This window comes from Rhineura floridana, chromosome 6, assembly GCF_030035675.1.
Source record: "Rhineura floridana isolate rRhiFlo1 chromosome 6, rRhiFlo1.hap2, whole genome shotgun sequence".
NCBI lineage: Eukaryota > Metazoa > Chordata > Lepidosauria > Squamata > Rhineuridae > Rhineura > Rhineura floridana.
The window spans coordinates 79,576,319-79,593,404 of NC_084485.1; the positions used below are offsets into that span (position 1 = coordinate 79,576,319).

Below are 17,086 nucleotides of genomic sequence, written 5' to 3' on the forward strand. Positions count from 1 at the left end.
ACTCCCAGACATTACCTATTTTCAAGTAGGATTCAGTTACACACCGGCAAATTCAGGTTCCATCATTATAGTTGATTGGGAAGTTTTGCACTAGATCCACTCCCCCCCCCCTGTACTTTTTGCTATAATGAAAGTGACAGGAAAATGTACTGGAAAGTGTGGGATAACAATTGCTTGATGCAATGCCCTATAACCTCCATGCAAACAAATCAGAATGAATGATCAGTAAACAGCCAATGTCACCTAATCTCTCCACAAACTTTGTGCAAAGTAGGATGAACACTCAATACACAGGCTATGTGGAAGTGACCAGAGTCTGCTGTCTGGGCTTCCAGGGGAAGGGAATTCCAGTCAAGGAGGGGACAGTAGAGAAGACCCTCTCATGCACTACCATCAAATTTCCACATAGTATTTTTATGGTAATCATGCCTTGCTTTAGAAAGGCTCTGTGGCTCCCCACCCACATGGCCACCATGCAGTTTCCTGATACGCTGAAGCTTCCAAGCTGCTTGAATGAGAGCAAAGCAGCAATAATTGGGGCATATACACACATTACTTTTTGATAGGGTAAAGTTGCCAAAATAATATATTTTTACCCTTGTCAATTTCACATTGTGAAAATTATACTTGAAAATACATTGTTTGGAGAAAGCTAATGTTTACTAAGTCACATTCAAATGCTAGAATTTGTCTTGATACAATAAATGCTAGTTCTCAGCACACAAGGGACGATTCAGATAAAACATAACATATTTGAAAGCAACATCATGGCTTTACTGAATCAAAAAGGTAAAATGGGAATTGGGCCATGTGACCTTTCAGTGAAAAGTAAGATGTAACAATTCCCTAGGAAAGAAGGGCTCCAACAGTGGTAGCCCGGAACCATGGATATTGGAATCATATCAAGGAAATGCCACTAAATTATGTAAGAAACGTGTTCATGTAAACTTGTGGTTTCATTCTTCCTGCCAACAGCATATTGGTAGTACACTGCTTCCTGCACATGTTTATGTGTAAAAGAAGCTCAAGAACCCTTCCCCCAGTGCAGACACAAAATCTTTCTTAGTATTTTTATCCAGCTTTGGTTGCTTTCTCTGTTGGGACACTGCCTGGCTCACATCCAGAAGAGAGTAGCTTCCTCCCTTTGTTTCTTTAGAATCGTTTCCCTCCTGCTTGGCTCCAACGCACCAACAGAAAAAGGGTCCTTGTGAGTAAGAGGTCCTTGTGAGTAAGAAAGGGCTCCTCCAGACGAGCTGTTTGCTGAGTAGGGATGAGGGAAAAATTTGATTCAGTTTGTATTTAAAGCCAAATCTATCAAAGTAGCACTTTCCAAAACAATATGAGAACTGAAATGCAGCAGTCCTTTAATATTCGCACTTGTCTGAATTTGCAATGCAGTTCTTCAACCAATGTTTACAAAAATGCACAAATTAGGGGAAAGTGTGAATAAAAATGATTATATTAGTGAAAATAACATACAAAAATGCATTGTATTAGGATAAATCGCTTGCAAAAATGTGTACATTAGTTAAAACTGCATACAGTAGGGCCCCGCTTTGTGGCACTCTGCTTTGCAGTGTTCCACTGATACAGTGGTTGTCAATTGCAGAAAGACCCTGCTCCTATGGCGCCTGTTCCAGTTTTACAGTGTTTTTCGGGTGTCGGGCACCATTTTTGTCAATGTTAGTTAATGTGTTCCGCTTTGCGGCGGATTTCGCTTCGCGGTGGCGGTCCGGAAAGGAACCTGTCATATGAGCGGGGCCCTGCTGTATAAAAATGTGTTTATTAGGAGAAATTTGCACTAAAATGCTGATGAATTTTCATAAGGACTTTTTTAAAAAAATGCATGCTGATGTGGAAATGTGGAGAACTGAATTTTGGACTGGAAAAATTAGAAACTGAGAGAAGAGAAACTGATAGATGTTTTCATCCCTATTATTAAGCATTCATCCTGATTTGCTTCCACAACATGAAGGTTATATGGGGCCTGCTCTTTACTGAGCATTCATCCTGATTGTTTGTAGGGAGGTTATGCATCTTCCCATCAATCAACTGCTATCCTACACTTTTTAGTGCATTTCCCTGTCATTTTCCTAATTTCAAAAAGCCTGTTCTGTTTTTTTAAAGTGAATTTATTGCAACAGAACACTTGAATAGCACAAACCTACATTTCCAGCATGCAACTGAATCCCTCCTGTAAAGTAGTGACAGTCTAGAGGCAACCAATCAATTTAAACAAATGATACAAACACATTTAAAACTGCTTTTCCATCCTTCATGCCTGCAGACCAACAGTGGGAGAGGAGTTAAACTATGTTTGAAGTGGCATGTGTGAAATCTGCCAGACATCTTTAACCCAATCCTTGAGAAACGGTCAGAGGAGCTTGACCTGCATTCCCTGTGCTCTTTCCCCAGCTTGCTCTCCTGGGACATATGGTGCTGACTGTGCCTTGGAGTGTCACTGCCAGAATGGAGGCACGTGTAACCGGTTTAGTGGTTGTATTTGCCCATCTGGTTGGCATGGACAGCACTGTGAGAAGTCAGGTAAAAGCACCTTGGGATGTGCATTATGGGAATAGCAGGAGCTGGGCACAATGCCAGAGAACTGCCAAACAAGGAATACACAATTGGTAGAGGCTCTGCTTAGTGGATAGCTATGTCTGCTCCCCAGAGGTGAAGGGAGGCAGGGGATAAAATTCATGTTGCATATTGTTTTTTTCTACCATTTTAACAATGTTTTATCCTTATTATGGTGTCCTGCACTAAGATCGGATCCCTCAGATAATCAACTTGGACTCTCATTTGGAGTTTAACTTAGGATCTCAGCCTGTAGTTACTTGCATGGCAACAGGCAACCCACCCCCTGTGCGCGACAGCATTGAACTGCGCAAGGCTGATGGAACAGTGATTTTGGTAAGCTACCATAATCTCCTGAATCAGGCCCTGTCCTATCCCAGGGACCTGGTTTGATCTTCCCTCTGCCTCTCAAGCCTCATCCTGCTCACTTGCACCCTTTTTTTTCTGCAATCCCTCTCTCATCCAGATCAGTCTATGAGCACAGCTTCATGTTCATTCTGCCTGGGTGTTAAACTGAGTTTATTAATGTGAATTCATGATCCCTAGCTGTGTTCATACAGGAGGATAAATCAGGATCAAACTACACATGTTAATTCTGTGAAGACATGGGTGCTTTAGCATAACAGTTTCATTATCCTGACAACAGTTTTTCTTCTGCCTTATATTATCACATATGATATATTCCCTTCCATGTTTTGACTTCGCATTTGGACAGATGTGTTGTTGAGGGCTGCAGCCAGCAGAGGCCAAGCTGGCACATTCACTCCGAACTCTGACTACTGAATCAGCTGCTGCTGAGGTGCCACTGTGCCTAGGTTCACCTCCACAGCAATAACAGCATCTCCTCCACCCCATCTCCCTCTCCTTCCACTCAGACACAAGGCCAAACTAGATGGGCCTTCAACTGTGTTGTTCCCGATGGGACAGCAGCTGCTTGCTGAACTGTAAAAGTGACACTTGTGGCAATAGCAAGGAACAACTTCCACAACTGCTTCCAATTACTTGTGTATTCTCTTCCTCTGGGAAGTGTGACAATATGGATTGGGTCCATTTTGCTGCCCAGGAGAGTATGTGTGAGCAAACAAGAGACTGTTCCTGCCCCTGCCCGCTCTCCTCCTCTGTCTGGGAGGCATGGCAGGGAGGACTGATCCCAGCCAATCTGTAGGATAGAGAGCATGCAAGCAAGAGATGGCAGTGAGGGCTTCTTGTAGGAGCACCTGGTGGTGGTGGTGGGGAATTTGATGCAGTTTGCATTTCAACGTGAACCTACCTATGTTGCACTTTCTGAAACAATGCACAAACAAACACATGGATCCTTCTAAATTCGCACTTCTCTGAATTTTGCAAATCAGTTCTCCCATCAAGTCATAAAATGCATATACTAGGGTAGAATGTGCATAAAAAGGCATATGCTTGTGAAAATAACACAGAAATATTCATTATATTAAGGAAATTGCTTTGCAAAATGTATATATTAGGCAAAATTGCATTCAAATATATATTAGGAGAAATATGTGCTAAAATGCAGGCGGCTTTTCATGACAACTTTTTAAAAAAATGCATGCTGGTGTTGAAATGGGGAGAACTGAACTTAAGATTAGAAAAATGAGAAACAGATAAATCAGAACTGACAGATTCACCACTGCCACTGTCTCCTTGTTTGCCCTTGTTGAGCTCTACAGTGGTGAGGACTGGGCCCATGGAGCGTCAGCCTCTGCCCTCAAGATTTAATCCCCATCACCATGCCATCCAGAGAGAGAGAGAGAGAGAGAGAGTGCACAAGTATCCTTGTTTGCAGAGGCAGCTGGTAATGTAAGCATCTTATCCTCTCACTCGCTCACCTGCACCCTCTCTCTGGGTGGCATGGCAACTTGCTACCTGGAGAGGGCAAGTGAGCTGGGGGGGCAAAAGCTGCTCCTACAAGAGCTATCACCTCCTTTTGCTTGCTAGCTCGCTCTGGGTGACTCCTTTGTGCTGTCTGAAGAGAAAGGAGAGCAAGTAATTAAAAGCCTTCTGGAGGCCGTGGAATTATCTGAGACAATGAAACCATCACTAGCCCAATTCTTAGTGCCTAGAGAAATAGAGCATGAGTTCATATAATCAGCAGCTCCTGAAAGTAGCAGCCACAGCTTCAACTTACTCATCCTCTCTCTCTCTCTCTCTCTCTCTCTCTGGTTGGCAGAGCAGGGAATATGTAGTTTGCTGAGCTCAGTCCTCACTCCTGGGCCATCCAGAGAGTGTGTAGAATCTGCCATCTCAGCCCACTTGCTTTCCCTGCTCTCTCTTGGCAGTATGACCATGGGGGGGGGGTGAAGAGGATGGGAGGACCACCAAAAGCATGTTGCCAGTGGGCCCCAGAATCTGGAGCTGGGTCTTACTGATGGCAGGGGGGCTTCCTAGGCCACTGCTGGGCAGAAGCAAACCAAATGTCTGCCCAGCAGTGCCCAAACCAGCACCCACCTCACCTTCCTTTTCCGTAGGAGATTATGAAATTACTCATGGGACAGCATCCAGGAACTCCATGGCAGGATAGCCAGATGCAAAAGAGGACAGGGCTTCTGCACTTTAATAGCGGTGAAGAAGTGAGATTTTCAGCAGATGCACAGAGGGAATTGCACGGTTCATTTTATTTCTTAATTTATTCAATGTATATCCCGCCCTTCATCTCAAAGGATCCTAGGACAGCAAACATATTTGCAATAAAAATACAACTAAAATAAAATAAAAACATATTTAAAACTGGAAATCTGTTAAAAGCATCTAAAGACTAATAAAACATGTAACCAATTAATGTTTCTGGATTAGGCATGGTGACAAAGTTAATTAAAAGCGAACAAATGAGCAAGCTTGGATAGAACTCACATGCTCACAAACAAAACAATCTGGTGGCTCCCCAGTGAGTGCTCATGATCAGGCTGCAGTACCAATTTTTAAAAAAACTTTTCCATGCTGAAATTCTAGTCACTGTTCTTAAGCTTAGCCTTAGACTTGCATCTCTGCTATCTCCCTATTATTTTTGTAGTTCCCACCAGATCTGAAGTGTTTAAATATGTGTTTGAAGAGTCTGTTCTCCTACTACTACTGTTATCTGGCTGTGTGCTAAAGCCTTTGAAGCTGTAGGACTATTTAACAAGTATACCACTTTCCCAGGAATAAGCTGCATTGATTTCCATAGAGCATACTTCTGAGCAGACAGGTTTGGGACAGGAGAGTAGAGAACAGTGAGGACCTTTTCAAACTTTGCAGGTCGAAGTTCAGCAAAGGAGTCAAGATCGCTAATTATATTTTTGCGATGGGCCAAGACTGATCTGAACCAGTGTAACAAGAGGCGTGACTGCACGCTAAACCAGCACAGATAAGCAATGAGCCCCATCCCTAGTCTGGATAGTCTAAACTAATACAATGATGGTTCCTGCCTAATGTCAACAGGCAGGGAGTTCCAAAGTACAGGTGCTGCCAAACGAAAGGCATGACTCCTTACAAACACAGAACAAATATTGTGTGACACTTGTAGAAGTGCCAGTTCTGCAGACTGAAGTAAGCAAGTTGGCATATATGGAGCAAGGCTATCCCTTAAGAAAATTGGTCCCAACCATTAAGGTCTTTCTGTACCAACAGTAAGCATCTTGAATACAGTCTGGAAGCAAATTGGCAGCTAGTGCAGCTCTTTGAACACAGGTGTAATATACTGGCAGACTCTCTGTCAGCAATCATGCTGCAGCATTCTGCACTAACTGCAGTTTCTGGAGCAAGCACAATGGATGAGCTACATCTGCTGAAACATCTTCTACACCACTATTAAAGGCGCAGGAGTCCTGCTCTGTTTTGTATCTGGCTGCTGTGCTTGGTAGGGAGCATGAAATGTACTTCAAATATATCTGAAAGATGACAAAACAAAAGCCACAAATTCAAGGAACATGTCAGTGAACAGGAAAGTACACAAGTATTCCTACAATTAACATACTGTGTTATTTGGCCTGAACTGTTATGGCATCTCCCAAGAATCCTGGGAACAGCTGTTTGATAAGGATGCAGAGAATTCTCTGCCAAACATCCCTACTGCTCCCTACTCTTACGTCCGTTCTCAGAGGATAGAGAATTACCATTGAACTTGTTTGTGGTTGTAGATAGGCCCAAAGAGTCCTATGAAGAAACAACAAGCAAGGCCCATAATTCGTCACAGGATGACAACATCCCTTCTTTTCTCAATGAACACATTAAAGGATGAATCAAGGGGAGAGGCAACAACTTCCCATTGGCAACAACTTCCAGTGTGCCTCCCCTCCTCACACACTCAGCATGAAACTTAATACAAACAGTTTCTACTGCCAAAACTCCATATCATTCCAAATGAGTTCATGAAATGTCAGGTTGAAGTCCAGGAGCTCCTAGGAGAATCCTGGTGGTCTACTGGAATATTTGTATGTTTGTGCTAGTCTCAACTCTGCCCTGCATCCCAATTGGACTGTTTTTATTTATTTATTGAATTTATATCCCACCCTTCCTTCCAAAGGAGCCCAGGGCAACAAACCATATTAACAACAAAAAGCATTCTAAAAATTTTATAAACAAGAGATTTTAGAGAGGATATGACTATGCTGTTCTTTCCTCTCCAGCCTACAAAAGCCATCATGGAAAAAGACTTGACTACTTGTGAATTTCAAGTGCCACCGCTGGTCCTCTCTGACACTAGCCTCTGGGAATGTCGTGTCTCCACTACAGGTGGGCAGGACAGTGGCAAGTTCAAGGTGACTGTGAAAGGTGAGGACGGTGCATGTGGTGAGATTTCAGGGTTAGAGCTATTAATGCTTAGCTTCTAGGAAGTTCAAAATAATCAGGGAAGGCATCTTTGGTTGTATAGGACTAAATTACTGAACTATTGCCACACAGAGTTTTCAAGGCTTTATTTTAATACCTCTCCTTAGGCATTCTGCAGTTCTTGTCCAGGCGCAATGAGGGTATCATAGGTAGGCTAGTATCTATTTAAAGGTGGTACTAATTTTCAAACAAAGATACCTAGTAGTAGTGAGGATTGTGCCAGGCACTGTTCAGGGAAATATCACATGAGAAATACTTGTTCTGGATCTGTCCTGACTGTTCCAGTCACCTTTCTCCCAAGGATAGAGGTAAAATCTGCAATTCCCTTGTTTACCTTCGTCTTTATCTCATTTGTGATTTGGTCTCCAATGTTAACACTGTTCCCGTTCCTAGTGCCTCCTGTGCCATTGGACCCTCCCAGGCTTCTCACTAAACAGAGTCGGCAGCTTGTGATCTCCCCCATGGGACATATTTCAGGTGATGGACCCATCATCTCCATCAAAGTTCTGTACAAGCCCCAAACTGGCACTTCCCAGTGGTCGTCCATTGTAGGTAAGGGGTTAGTTGTAACCCAGATGGAGTTGTTTTTCCAAATAAAATGCTCTCTTAAAATCGCAGAGCTCTCTCAAACCTTTGCCTGTGGCTTCAGTTCCTTTCAACTTTACACAAGGAGGCCCAGGCAGAAACGTTATTAGGAGATGGCCTAGCTGGTTGAGTCTTGGGTCCTTTGTGCTGAGCCCCAGATCTCCTGACCTTTTTTCCTCCTTCTTCTTTAAAAGTTAAAAGAAGTGTTTGCAGGGCCCACTGCAAATTGCAGTGCCAGTGAGATTCCCACCCCCAGCAATTTGCCATCTTAGTTTGCCCAGGGGCATTCTTTATATTTATGCAAATTTGCATCAAATTTGCCTGAGCCCGGAATCATTTTAGTAACTTGCAGTGCCTCTGGACCCAGGAGATTCTACTCAATAGGGAAACAAAATGTTTTCAGCTCAGCCAGTCATTCTCTTGGGCAATATGCAACAACAGACATAGGAAACCTGGCTGACATGTCCTAGGCTCCAATGTTAGGCATGGCACTTGAGAGACTAAGACTGTCCCTGCCCTACTACAGTAGATTAAAAAAAAGGGAGAGAAAGGTTGCAGAGCTGTGGATCCTGATCACAGAGTCCTGTGCAGTGGGCTCTGCTGTAAAAAAGCATGTGGAATAAAGACCTCCAGCATGAGACTCTGCACTAATGGCCCCCAATCTAATCAACAGTTGACAATGCCCAGAATATCACCCTGATGAACCTGCGACCTGTCACAGCCTACCTTGTTAAGGTTCAGCTAACACGCCCAGGAGATGGAGGAGAAGGTGTCCCAGGCCCCCACGCTGTAATGGTAACAGAGTGCCAAGGTGAGTCTGTGATCGTCAGTAAGCCAGATCTGGAAAGGGGGAGATGAGGAATGCCCAAAGAGAGAGAAGTAGGGCCTGTGGTAAGCATGGGTGTGAGTGCTATTGGGGATGGCTACAGTTTATTCTTAGAAGCAGATGCTTCCAGCATACGGAGAAGGAAATGGGACTGTTAGTTATGGCTTAGATCCAGTTGGTATATGACTCTTCTCCAGCCATCTTTCCAGTCAGAAAAGATTTACAGAAAAGAGCTTGTGCTTCCATAGAAACCTGTGTGGTGTATGTAAAAACATAAACATTCTAAGCCCAGATGACCTGAATTCAGCACTAAGATACCAAGCCATCTATACATTATGCACATTAAGCGTATTTGCATAAATGTTTATTCTGCAATATTATTTGGTTTCTGCTAGTTGTGGGGAAAGGCTCATGTGTCAATCCCTAATCTTCTCCAATAGTAAAAAATAATAATGTTGATGATGCACCTCGGACACTAGGCAGTGTGATAGTCAAGTTGGGAAGAACAACTCAGTCTTGGCTTAGGGCCTTTGAGGTCTCTTTTACACGTATGTCTGTAGCACATCAGCACGTGCTAATATGGGATTCTACAGAGACTGGCTAGCTGCCTGTTGCTGCCACTGCCTCCTCTGGTTAGGGAACAAAATGCCAGTACCCCCCAGATTAGTGGCACCGCCTCCTCCCATCTCAGGGACTCAGCTGCTCCCTGCTGCCACTTGAATTTGGGGTGAGTGAGTGGGTGTTCAGGCCCTTAGCACAGGGATTTCAGCAGAGACAAACTAGGAATTTATCTGTAACAAAATGTAGGAATATCAGGCTCATTTTCTTACCAACTGCATAGGATCATACTGCCAAAACTTATCCCCCTCACCTAAATTGTACATCTCATTATCTGCACCCTGATCCAGACCCAACAGAAAAAGTGGGTTTTTTTCTCAAACTGACTACCACCAGTGGCTTTCCACCCTCCAAAACACCCCCACTCACATAGTTCATATCCGTTCCTGTCTTGTCTGTTTACTGTTGATGGTAAGACTTTGGGTAAAGATTGTGTCTCCTTAAACATGTGTCACTTACTTTTAAGCAGCAACAGTACTGATAATAGTTATATTTACATTTAAAACTGACAAGAAAGGAATCCTATGCTAAGCTTATGGCCCAGGCTAAAGAGAAATTGCCTCAGAACTTATTGCTCCTAGTTGATGTTGGTGACAGAATCAGTCCGACGGGTACTTGTTTCTCTATTTCACATAGAGCCAATAGCCAAGCCTGTGATTGAAGGCTCATCCGTTGAAAGGAGCAACACACTGTATGTAAACTGGAATCTGCCTGGTAGTGACAGCGTGGGCTCTGGGTTCCTTGTCCAACTCTATGATGCAGCCAAGGAACTCATATATCAGGAGAACATCACTTCCATGACTGTGCAGTCTGCCTACATTCCAAACCTTAAATTTAACCAGGACTATAGCCTGGAAGTGCTGGTCTATCACTGCACCAGCCTGGGACCACCATCTGACCTCTACAAGGTCAGGATCGACAGCAAAGGTGGGCAGTGGTATATGCTATCTGGGAGAAATCTCTCACTGTTGGAAGGGAGGAGGGTAAGGGGTCATTGACTCTGGGGTGGGTGGGCTCTGCACTGTTTTATTCCCTTGCAGAACAAGTACTATGTCAGAGATGTCCCAGCTGGCTTAATGCTCTGAAGTGCGTGCCTGATTAGTCCATTCCTGTGTGGTTGATGGGTCTTCTATCTAATTAACTTCCCATTGCATGGTGTTATACGTTACAGGCTCTAAGGAGTCCTCCTATTTTGCAGTGATTTCTCTTTCCATTTCAAGAGGCTGTTGAACCTCTGTAAGCTCCTGCGGGAGCATTAGCATATGGTGCCAATGCGCTGTCCTGGAAAACTGAGGGCTGTCTCAGGGACACTTCCCTATAGCCATTCATTATTTCCCAGCATCATGATAACCAACTTCCTCTCAAACAGGAGGCCCCATGCCTGAAATGTCCATGACTGCACTGTCCACCAAGGCATGGTTTACATTCCTAGCAGTTGTGGAATAGGTAGCAATTGCAGAGCCAACAGTTGTATCACTTGCCCCCCAGGTCCCTCATCCCCACGGTCTCTCTCAGCGGAGTCCCTTGCTGACAGCACAATCAGGCTCACTTGGCTGCCCCCCGAGTATCCTAATGGTGGCATCAACAAATACATTGTGGAGGTGCAACAAGTGGGGGGTACCAGTGAGCCACAGTGGGTGGACACAGACAACGGCTGGGATACCACAAAGATAATTGCAGGGCTCAACACCAGCACATCCTACCAGTTCCGGGTGCGAGCCAATTCTTATGTGCCAGGCGACTGGAGCATGCCTGTGAAGGCTCAGATTGTGGTTGATGGTGAGTGGACCAGGGGCAAGTTTGGTTGGCTATCCCAGTGGGTGGGCTCTGAGTGGGAAAGGAGGTGGATACTTGCATGAAGAAGCCTCTGTGATTCCTACAGCACATCCCAGGCGCACCTAAAAGGCGGGCCAGCCAGGATGCAAGTGCAACTCGCCCTTGGCCAGCAATAGCAGCGGCCCTGGTCTGGAGCACTGATCCACCTGGGAGGCAGGACAGTCAAAGAGCTCACCAAAGGCAGCAATCCTGTCTCTATTATGCTGTGCAGTTGCCATCTTCTCCATGACAGAGCCAGGCACTACTACTAAACATGCTGCTTCTCTCTTTCCCATAGGAGCTGTGAGCCAAGTGCCCACTTTGGAGAGCAGGAACTTGCCTCCATCCAACCTGGACCAGCAGTTGCTGTTAGCCATTGTGGGTTCTGTCTCTGTCACCTGTGTGACCATATTGTTTGCCCTCCTGGCCCTTTTCCTCATCAAGAAGAACTTCTTTCACCGGCGTCGCACGTTCACCTATCAGTCAGGATCTGTGAGTGATGTTACTCCTGAGACTTACCTCTCCTTTGAGCTTGGCTCCCTGCGCTTACAATCCCTGCATCCTGGCATGCTTGGTTCATAGTGCTGCTGCCAATCTCCCCCCTTCACAAATCTTCTCACAGGGGGAAGAGACCATTCTGCAGTTCAACTCGGGCACACTGACCCTGACTCGCCGGCCCAAACCCCAGCCTGAGCCACTCAGCTACCCTATCCTGGAGTGGGATGACATCAAGTTTGAGGACATGATTGGGGAAGGGAACTTTGGACAAGTCATTCGGGCCATGATCAAGAAAGATGGCTTGAGAATGAATGCAGCCATCAAGATGCTGAAAGGTGAGATCACAAAGGTGATAGACCAGACAGACTCCCATGCCGCAGCCTGACACAGGCAGACTATCACCTCTATCTCTCTGGTCCTGCTTAGGGTGTAAATGGTTGCTCAGCATGTGCTTGCCACCATATAACACGTGGAAAGAGAGCACATTTCCCCCTTCGCTATACAGAGGAAGGTCCCTGCTGGGCTCTCACCTCGATCGCTCTTCCTAGCCGAGTGCTGCAGGCTTCATATTACCATCTGTGTTTCAGAATTTGCCTCTGAGAATGATCACCGAGACTTTGCCGGAGAGCTGGAAGTTCTTTGCAAGCTGGGCCACCATCCCAATATCATCAACTTGCTGGGAGCCTGTGAGAACAAGGGTAAGACACCTTCCCAGTAGTACATTCCCCACTCGCTCTCCCCCTCCAGTGCTAAATACTTCACCTGCTTGCTCCTCCATCTTCCTTTTCCCCAGACGTCTTGCTTGTGCTCCAGAGCTGCCATAGTGCTAGCACCACCTAGTGGCTGAAGTAGCACTACATGCTCCACTTTTTGTATAATCCTTGGCACAGTCATTAACCAAAATGGAGACAATAGTCAAGAAATCAGAAGAAGGCTAGGTGTTGAGCCCCAGCTCCCCCAGGTGGATCAGGGAGAGGTATCAGAGGAGGAGGGAGAGGTTTTTGAGGACATTGAGGGAGGGGAAGATGCCGACAGCCCGCAAGTTCCCATGGACAGCCCTCCCGTCGATGCAGCTCCCGCTCTGACTACAAGCGCTCCAACAGAGCCGTTGGCAAGCGATCTGGCACATGTGCCAACTCCACCCCCCCAGGATTCCCTGCCTGGCACTTCAAATGTTTCCCTGCCAACCTGCCCCCTGAGATTGAGCCGGCACCTAGCAAGCCTTTGCTGTCAGATGAGCAGATGGAGGCTCGCCCTCTTTCACCCCACGCGAGATGATGCAAGAAGCGGGACGGTCAGAATGTGATACTTCGCAGGAGTCAGAGATTGCAGGCTAAGACCTTCACTATTTAAGGCAGCGCCCCCCTGATTTGGGTGCTGAGTCAACTTACTCCATACGCTGCACAGAATGTCTAGTTAGCCTAGTTAGGGTCATTAGTGAGTCAGCATAGTTAGGTCTATGAAGCACACTGCTTTTGATTTAACCATTACTTTAATAAAACAAGAATTACTTCCAGTCTCGTCTCCATCTCATGTCTCGCACTCTGGGCAGGACACTAGGACTGGGGAGGGCAGCTAAGAGAGAATTAGAAAAAGTCCTCAAATGCAAAGATGTATCACTGAACACCAAAGTCAGGATCATTCAGACCATGGTATTCCTGATCTCTATGTATGGGTGTGAAAGTTGGACAGTGAAAAAAGCAGATAAGAGAAAAATCAATTCATTTGAAATGTGGTGTTGGAGGAGAGCTTTGTGCATACCATGGACTGCAAAAAAGGCCAATAATTGGGAGTTGGAACAAATTAAACTGTCACTAGAAGCTAAAATGATGAAACTGAGGTTGTCATATTTTGGACACCTAATGAGAAGACATGATTCATTACAAAAGACAATAATGCTTGGAAAAACAGCAGGGAGCAGAAAAAGAGGAAGGCCAAACAAGAGATGGATTGATTCCATAAAGGAAGCCACAGACCTGAATTTACAAGATCTGAACAGGGTGGTTCATGACAGATGCTCTTGGAGGTCACTGATTCATAGGGTCGCCATAAGTCGTAATCGACTTGAAGGCACATAACAACAACAACTGAACACTCTCCGTATCGGTTCATACTAGGGGTGGGGGAGAAATTCAATTCAGTTCACATTTGAAGGCAAACTTACGTAATTCACACTTCCACAACAATACGTGAACCAAAAAATAGCCATCCTTTGAAATTAACACTTCACCAAATTTTGTAATGTAGTTCTCCAGCCAAGTATTATATACAAAAATGCATACACTAGGGTAAAGTGAGCAGATAAATGCATATATTAGTGAAAATAACATACAAAAATGAATTATATTAGGAAAAATTGCTTTGCGAAAATGTATACATTAGGGGAAAATGCATACAAAAATGTATATTTTTGGATAAATTTTCACTAAAATGCTGATTAATTTCTATGAGAACATTTTTTTAAAAATCGCAAACTTTTGTGAAAATGTGGAGAACTGAAGACAAGAAAAATGAAAAACGGAGAGAAACCAAAATGGACAGATTTGCACATCCCTAATTCATGGACAGGAGGATCTTATCCCTTATCAAAGTTTTTTTTTTAATTGTTTTTATTGATTTCATAGTAATTTAACATGAATAATATAATGATACAAAAAGACATCAATTTAACTTTAATACCCTCCCCCCCCCACTTTAGAGCCAATTCCTGTTTTGATTCGGTTTATGTGCTATGTTATGGAAAGTATATTGGTAAGTATTGGTATACAGGTGATTATTGTAGTGAATGAAAATTAAATACAATATTAACATGAGATGGTTTAAAATTGTAGGAGTATTATTATTCGTTTAGGAAAACCAGATAGTTTTTGCAGATGAAGAAAGCTGGGTATGTAGGTCTCGTTGTGAGGTGTATTCCATGTAGTTCCACCATACTGACGTGAACAATTCCGGTTTTGCAGCACCTCTTAGAAATCGAAGATGCAGCGTGATTTTGTCCAATATAGCTATCGTCCATATTTTGTTGAACCAAATCTGCAAGTTAAGTCCATCTTGATTTTTCCAGTATTGTAATATTGTTAGTCTCGCTGCTATGAGTAGTTTACATAGCAGATGTTTTGATTTTAATGTTTTGTTTTCATCTTTGAATAAAGATAATAAAAATAGTTCCGGTGTTAAGTGTATTTTTTCTTTTGTAATGTTGTTAAGTTCGGTATGTACTGAAGTCCAAAATATTTTGATCTGTGGGCAACTCCACCATAGGTGGAAGTATGTTCCTTTCTGATTGCATCCTCTCCAACATAAGGGAGATGTTGATGAAGATATATGAGAGAGTTGTACTGGTGTATAATACCATCTGTGAATTGTTTTCAGCATAGTTTCTTTATGTGTTGCAGAAATTGTTTTGCTGTGTTTAGAATGAAAGATTGAAGACCATTCAGATGTTTCTAGCTGATATCCCAGATCTTTTTCCCATTGGTTTTTCAGACCTGTCAGTTTTCCCATATCAATTTCTAGTAATATTTTATATAGGTTAGAGACTATTCCTTTACCAGAGCGACCACTCTCTAGCAATATTTTTTCAAATTGTGTGATATTTTTAGTAGCGTATGTTTTAATTTGAGGGTCCTTTAGAATAGTTTGTAATTGGTATGTATGTAACGAATCTAAGTTCCAAGATGGAATATCAATTTTTAGTTGTTGAATAGTGATTGGGTTACCTTGTGGAAAAAAATCTCTCAATCTAAAATAATTTTTCTCCTCTCCTATTTCTATATATTTTTTCAAGAAGTCATCTCCTGCTTTCGGGTAAGCAGGTAAGGGAGTTAAAGGGGAGTATATTGAAGATAATTTTAATTGCCATTGTTTCCAGATGGAGAATGTGGATTTTGTATATGGATTATTAATAGTTTTAATCCATGTGTGGGTGATTGATAAGAAGGGTAGATTCCAAATCTTGCCTTTCGATAACATATTTTCTTCTAATCTAATCCAAGATTTTTTTGATTTCATTATGATGAAGCTAAGTTGGCGAAGTTGAAATGCTATGTAATATAAATGTAAATTCGGAAGACCCCAACCTCCAGAACTTGTGTGTGTGTAAAAGGATGTCATTGCTAGTCTTGGTCTTTTATTTTGAAAGATGAAGTTATTTATCATGGTTTGCCATTTGCGAATAGTGGTATGTGTAATAAGAAGAGGGAGTACTTGAAGTAAATAAAGAAATCTGGGGATTATTTTCATGCGAACGGTCGCTATTCGGCCTAATATGGTTATATTGAGTTTTTTCCATTTATTGAGATCTAGTTTCATTTTTCGTATTAAAGGGTAATAATTAATATAAAACAGTTTTGATGGATTTTTGGGAATTAAAACTCCCAGGTATCTAAAAGCAGAGTTACATATATTAATTCCCAGTATTTTGCGGGTGGTCAATTGGTCTTGAGGGCCAACATGAAAAAACATTATAGAGGATTTGTTGAAATTTATTTTAAGACCAGATATTTCTGTAAAATTTTCAAGCATCAGTTTAAGTGCTGAGGCTGATTGTGATGGGTTTCCTAACATTAATGTCATGTCATCTGCATATAAATTTAATAGATGTTCTTCGTCAGTCGTATTAATTTTATATCCCTGTATTTGAGCATGTGAGCGTAATTTCATGGCTAGAGGTTCTAGAGCCAGAGCAAATAGTAATGGAGAGAGAGGACATCCTTGTTTCGTGCCTCTTTGTATTATTATGGGCTCAGAATCCAGATTATTAGTGCGAATTACTGCAGTGGTGATGTCATATAATCGATTAATCATGTTTAGTATCCTATTTCCTAATTTATATTTATCTAGTACTTTAATTAGGTAGTTCCAGTTTAAACAATCAAAGGTCTTGTATATATCTAAGGATAAGATACCTAATGGTTTTTTGTTTTGGCGTGATATATGATGTTAAGCAGTCTTCTGATGGGATCAGATATATGTCTTCCTTTAATGAATCCTGTTTGATCTACATGAACAAGATCAGTTATCATTGAATTGATTCTATTTGCTAATATAGAAGTAAATAATTTTTGATCTTGGTTAAGAAGATTTATTGGGCGGTAGGATTCCACTTTTATCTTTATTTGGTTTGGGTATAACTATTATATGGGATGTTTTCCAGGTGTCTGGGATAATTCCACCTGACCAAATATAATTAAATAATTGTGTGAGGTGTGGAGTTAATATATCTTTGAAAATTTTATAAAATGTGCTATTAAAGCCATCTGGTCCAGGTGCCTTATTGTGTTTGAGGTTTATGATTGCCGTAGAAACCTCTTCTGTTGTTATATCTTGGTTTAGAAGTGTTTTTTGAGC

At 42.8% G+C, this 17,086-nt stretch overlaps 1 protein-coding gene and 1 long non-coding RNA gene across 6 annotated transcripts in view; one reads left to right on the forward strand and one right to left on the reverse strand.

The window, feature by feature from the left end:
• TIE1 (tyrosine kinase with immunoglobulin like and EGF like domains 1) overlaps window positions 1–17,086 on the forward strand; it is a 38,223-nt gene that overhangs the window by 12,824 nt on the left and 8,313 nt on the right. The window contains exons 7-16 of one of the 3 annotated variants that reach the window (XM_061632642.1): window positions 2,416–2,544; window positions 2,768–2,913; window positions 7,194–7,338; window positions 7,789–7,872; window positions 8,654–8,791; window positions 10,061–10,351; window positions 10,913–11,203; window positions 11,538–11,731; window positions 11,862–12,072; window positions 12,325–12,435. In XM_061632642.1, coding sequence (XP_061488626.1) covers window positions 2,416–2,544; window positions 2,768–2,913; window positions 7,194–7,338; window positions 7,789–7,872; window positions 8,654–8,791; window positions 10,061–10,351; window positions 10,913–11,203; window positions 11,538–11,731; window positions 11,862–12,072; window positions 12,325–12,435 — 1,740 coding nt within the window. Of the gene's footprint in view, window positions 1–2,415; window positions 2,545–2,767; window positions 2,914–7,193; window positions 7,339–7,788; window positions 7,948–8,653; window positions 8,792–10,060; window positions 10,352–10,912; window positions 11,204–11,537; window positions 11,732–11,861; window positions 12,073–12,324; window positions 12,436–17,086 lie in introns of all 3 variants that reach the window. The other 2 variants (XM_061632641.1, XM_061632643.1) reach the window with 2 other exon arrangements.
• LOC133387581 (uncharacterized) lies at window positions 623–12,801 on the reverse strand. Of its 3 annotated transcripts, none has more exons than XR_009763516.1 (4): window positions 12,500–12,801; window positions 12,268–12,421; window positions 8,707–8,820; window positions 623–1,260 (listed from the first exon to the last, which is right to left on the reverse strand). It is a non-coding gene; the product is annotated as an uncharacterized LOC133387581 (long non-coding RNA). The 3 variants fall into 3 exon arrangements; XR_009763517.1 differs by lacking the exon at window positions 623–1,260 and adding an exon at window positions 5,328–6,455; XR_009763515.1 differs by lacking the exon at window positions 8,707–8,820.